The sequence below is a fragment of the Phalacrocorax aristotelis genome, chromosome 7 (assembly GCF_949628215.1).
Source record: "Phalacrocorax aristotelis chromosome 7, bGulAri2.1, whole genome shotgun sequence".
NCBI classification, from domain to species: domain Eukaryota; kingdom Metazoa; phylum Chordata; class Aves; order Suliformes; family Phalacrocoracidae; genus Phalacrocorax; species Phalacrocorax aristotelis.
Window position 1 is genome coordinate 5,004,647 of NC_134282.1, and position 4,876 is coordinate 5,009,522.

A 4,876-nucleotide genomic window follows, 5' to 3' on the forward strand; every position below is an offset into this window, starting at 1 on the left:
TGTAAAGTAGCCCCATCGAGCAATGATAAATATCCCTGTTGATCACTTGATTGATTACCTCTCGGAAAGGTCACGCGGGCTCGCAGTAATTTCCTTTTGCCTAAGGCTCCCTTTTCACTTTTACTCCAGCACGACAGCTCCAAGTATACAGGATCTTTATTTTTTGATTTTTAACCCCTAAATAGCTCCCCGAAAACAATGCGGTTGGTGAAAAAGAAGGAGGAAAAGCAGCCGGCGGGTCGGCGCTGCCCCAGCCCTCGGCGCGCTCTCCCGGGGCGGGTGTGGGGAGGGAGAGCCTCCCTCCCCTGCTCTCCTCGGCACCGAGAATTCGGATTTAAACAACCAGACAAGCTATTAATTTACCCATGCTACCCAGGGTCCTGAACCCAATTAATTTCTAATAATTACAGCCCAAGGGGGCTGGAGAGATCCCTCTGCCTCTTTCTAGCCTTGCCACTTCGCGGCACCGAGGTCAGCGTATAATAATAAAGTGTATATTTTGAAAGTGATCAGCAGAACAGTGAGTTATTGCAATGAATGAAAATTGTTTCCATTTTGGCTAATTGAGCCCGTGGCTGAAAGCTGGAGTTCTGAGACTAAATAAAGAGGACTGTTTCATTTCAACGTGGACTGGAAATCCCTGCGCAGCTTTTCGGTCACCCAGCAAGAAGCTTAATTTCTTAACAGCAAACCTGAAATCGAGCGTTGGGTAAACAGTATTAATAATTGCATTACAATGATTAAATTAATCTTACTGGTAGCTAGGAGAATATAGATTGAGATTGAATAACACGATGTAAAGTTCACTGCACAAAGACAATAGCACAACAAATACCTCGATGAAGAATTCCAACTTTTCTCCAAGTGGGCTGCGGGGCTCGTTCAATTATAATTTAAGGAAGAGAAAATTTCCTGTTACGGGGAACGCACTGAAACCTGCGTGCGAGGGGATGCGTTTGCTCTCCCAGCCTGTGACAGAAACAGATTTAATTCCACCCCTCCATCAAAAACAAAAACAAACAAACAAACAAAAAACCAACAAGCCAAGCAAACAAACAAACAAAACCACCACCCCCAAACCCCACATTTAAATATTTCTTTCTGCCCGTGGATGTGCTGAAAACGCCCCGGCGGCTTCCCACCCGGGAGGGACCGGCGGCTGCCTGCGCGGAGAAGCCCGAACGAAACGGATTTCCCGGGGGGGCGGCCGGGATATTTCGGGGACGGGGACGAACCCGGCGGGGCTGCGGCGGGTGACCCCGGGGGGCGGCCCGGGGCGGGCGGCGCGGCACCTGCCGGGGCTCCCGGGGCCGCTGGGACGGCGGGCAGGTGGCGGTGACAGGCGGGGGCGGCCGGGGTCACGGCTGACACCCCACACCCCCCCCTCCCGCCACCCCGGGAAACGCGCATCTGCGCGCCCGACCCGGCCACTGGGCTCCCCACGCGTGTTCCCCGCCGCGCCGGGATCGGCCGCCCCGGTCCTTCGCCCGGACTGCCTTTGACAGGGTCTCCGTTTATAACCGGCGGCGGGGAGGGGGGGTGGGGGAGTTTTACAAAGTCCCCGGGCGTTTTCCAAGCGCGGGGCGGTGCGGGGGGGGTGATTTGGGGAACCCCCCGGTGCAGCCCCGCAAGAAGAGGGACCGCCTGCGAGCGAGGTCTGGGGTCTCCGGCCCCCGTGGGCAGCCCCGGGCCCGCTCTTCCCCCGCGGGGGGATCGGCTCCCCGGCACACCCCGGCCCTGCCTCCGCCAGGACCCTCCCCGGGACACCCCGGGCTGGGCACCCCGGGGGGTGCGAGCGGCGGCGGGGGCCGGTCTGTGGCTGCGGGAGGCCGAGCCCGGTACGGGTGCGCGGTCGCGCAGCACCCTTCTTGGGGTGGGGGGCTGGGGGACATTGGGTGCACCCCTGCCCGGGGGTGAGGGGGTGGGCAGGGAGCAGCTGCGTGACCCTGATTTTAAAAAAAAATATAAAAATCTAATTTGCAAATTAAAAATAACGACGGGCTTCAAGGACGGCTCCGCGGAGCGGGTTCAAGTGTTTGCGCCTGTCTGGGGGGAGCGGCGTGGGATGCGCGGTGCCCCCGCCCCACGGCCCGGGCCCTTGTCACGGGTGGGGTGTGGTGGCGGTGGGGGAGGCTTCACGGGCGGCCCCGACCCACTGCCCCGGCAGCCCAGGGGTGTGTGTGTGTGGGGGGTGGGTATTTGGGGAGGGGGGGGGGTTTGAAGGGGGAAAGGGCGATGCTGAGGATTTTATTAAAACAAAAAGTTGAGCAGCGTGTATGTACTGGCGCAGCACCCAGTCTGAAAGATTGTAATTTTCTTTTATGGTGTCTGGCAGGATTTGCAACAGATATTAATGGGAACATAAATAGCGCATGGAAGGTATTGAACAAAACTGTTTAATGCAAGGAGGTTGTACCAGAGGAAAAATCTATATGTAGTTTGGATTGATTCATACCTCGGACACAGCCATCCCCTACAGGAGTTCCCAATTTCTGCGCTCTCCCTCTTTGATTGGCAAACCCTGTAATTAAAACAGATTAGAGCGGTCGGTGTTACTGTTTTAAAAGCCCCCCCTTTTTTCTTTTTTTCTGCCCAGCTGACGGTGGCTGAGCCGAGTTCAAGGTGGGGGGGAAAAAGTGTGCGGGCTGGGACTGGAAAGCGTGTGATTTAATGGTACGCATAGATAATAAAACAGAATTTAATCGTATATACGCAGGGATCTACGGTGGTTGCGGCCGGGTGAGAATAAACTGTTGAAATGTTGCAAAGGCTCCACAACTGCATTAATACCCCATGCAGAAAAGATGAAAAAAAAAAAAAAGGGAAAAAGGCAGAGAAAAGGTGTCATTTGTGTGTGTGTCCCCCACCCGGCCCCTGCCCCGGCGGAGCCCCTCCGGCTGCCCCGCGGCCGCGGTGGCGGAGCCCGGCGGCGGCTGCCCGCCCCGTCCCGGCCGGTCCCGGCCCCGGTGCCGGCTGTCAGGGTCCCCACCGACGGTGATGGATCGCTGCAAACTTTTTTTGGCGGCGCTGAAATGTTGAAGAGCGAGGGGGGAGCCGCCCGTGCGCATGTGCGAAGGTGTCCAAACTGACAATGCTGGAGAGATAGCGAGCCGGGATTGAGAGAAAGGGAGAGTGTGTGTGCGGGAGAGGAGAGAGGGAGAGAGGGAGCGAAAAAGGAGGAAAAGCTCCGGGAGGAAAAAAAAAAAAGCCCCCCCCCACCCCAACCCCACGCCAGCATCGGCGGCGGGACTGGCAGCATGCGATCCAAAGGCAGGGCGAGGAAGCTGGCCGCAAGTAGGTGCAATACCCCTTTCTCTTGCCTTTTCACCCTCCCTCTCTGCCATGTTGCATAGACATGTCTGATGCGGCGCGGAGCTCGCAGGCAACCTGCAGCAGCATCCCCCCCCACCCCATCACCACCACCCACCCCCCCCCCGCCTCCACCTCGGCTCGGGGGGAACCGGGGGTGTTGGGGGGGGGCGGGGGGCGGCCGGAGCCGGGCCGGGGGCTGCGGGCGGCCGGCGGGAGGTGGGGAAGGAGTTGAGGAAAAGTTCAGTGGCGAGCGCTGAAGTTGCTGCTGCTGCTGCTGCCGGGGGCTGAGGGGGGAGTCGGGGAGGGGGGGGGTGCGAGAGGCTCCGGGCCCTATAGTGGGCGCTGTCGGCTGTCGGCAGGGCTGGGGGCCGCGGGGGGGGGGGGGCGCGGTGAGTGTGTGGGGGTGTGCGTGAGTGAGGGGGTGTGCGGGGGTGTTCGCCGAGCTGCTCTGCGAGGCAGGCGGCGAGCCCCGGGCGCAGGTAGCCGGTGCGGAGCTAGCGGGGATCACCACCGCCCCCCCCCCCCCGCACCCCATCTCTGCCCCACCTCGGCCGCGGGCTTGTGCCAATCCCCCCCCAACCCACGCGTGTCGGGGGGAGCGGCGGCGGGGCGCGGCGCGCGCGGGGGGGCGCCCCGCATGGCCGGGATGTCCCACGCGTGTGCGTGTCTTTGCGTGTGTCGGGGGGAAGGGGGGCGGGCAGCGCGGAGCGGTTCCCAGCCTGCTGGAGTCACCCCGCTAAAAGTTGATGTAAATGTTGTAATTTCAGGCGCTTTTCAGCACTTTTTATACAGTTTGGCCGCCCGAAGGTCTCTGTTCCGCGAGGCGAGGGCTCGGCCGTCCACACGCAAAGCCCGACTTAATTATTAGTCTTACGCTCCCCCCATCTGTTTCTCCTTTATGACAGGGATCTTTGCTTTTAACTGCTGCGGTGTTGGGGCTTTTATTTTTTCTTTTTTATAAAAAGAAAAAGAGGGAATCCACAACAAAACTTTGTCAGCTTTCGCGTCCTATTTTAAAAGCAACTGATGTCTTTATTTTCTCTGACACATCTGGGCAAGTTTCATTTGATAGCCGTGGCGATGGCAGCTCACATTCCCGAGTGAAAAAAGAGGGAATGAGCAGGCAAAAAAAAAAAAGTCAGATGAAATGTTGCATAAGTTGCGTGACGTAAAATGCAGATGCTTATTTACTTTTTATTTATGAAGGGGAAAAAAAAACAAAACAGAGGAGCGTGGAAAAGGGGAAGCGAAAGATCTCTCCGGATCATCATCAGCTTTTCTGTGAACCTTAACAATAACAGCGACAACCTGCATTTGATTAGGTGATTTTAAAGCGGATAATCCAGCGCCCACAATTTGAAAACAAATATGTTGTTAAATCTCCAGGTTGCCATCCCTACTTTGGAGCTAATTACGGGGAGAAAAGAAAAAAAATCGCACATCCCCGACTAAATCCGTCGGGTTTCCTTGCCTTTCCCTTGCTTTTTCTCGCTGCGCAGCGATGCAGGGCTGCTCCTGCTCCTGCTCCTGCTCCGCGGGCGAGATCCGATCGTCTGCAAAGTTT

At 57.5% G+C, this 4,876-nt stretch overlaps 1 protein-coding gene across 8 annotated transcripts in view; it reads left to right on the plus strand.

Annotated features, from left to right (window-relative positions):
- Positions 1-3,092: 3,092 nt before the first annotated feature.
- Positions 3,093-4,876, plus strand: part of MECOM (MDS1 and EVI1 complex locus) — a 346,026-nt gene continuing 344,242 nt past the window's right edge. For 2 of the 8 annotated variants that reach the window (XM_075098527.1, XM_075098530.1), the window contains exon 1: positions 3,093-3,294. In XM_075098527.1, coding sequence (XP_074954628.1) covers positions 3,258-3,294 — 37 coding nt within the window. In that variant the 5' untranslated portion in view covers positions 3,093-3,257. The remainder of the gene's footprint in view (positions 3,295-4,876) is intronic. The other 6 variants (XM_075098538.1, XM_075098539.1, XM_075098541.1 and 3 more) reach the window with 4 other exon arrangements.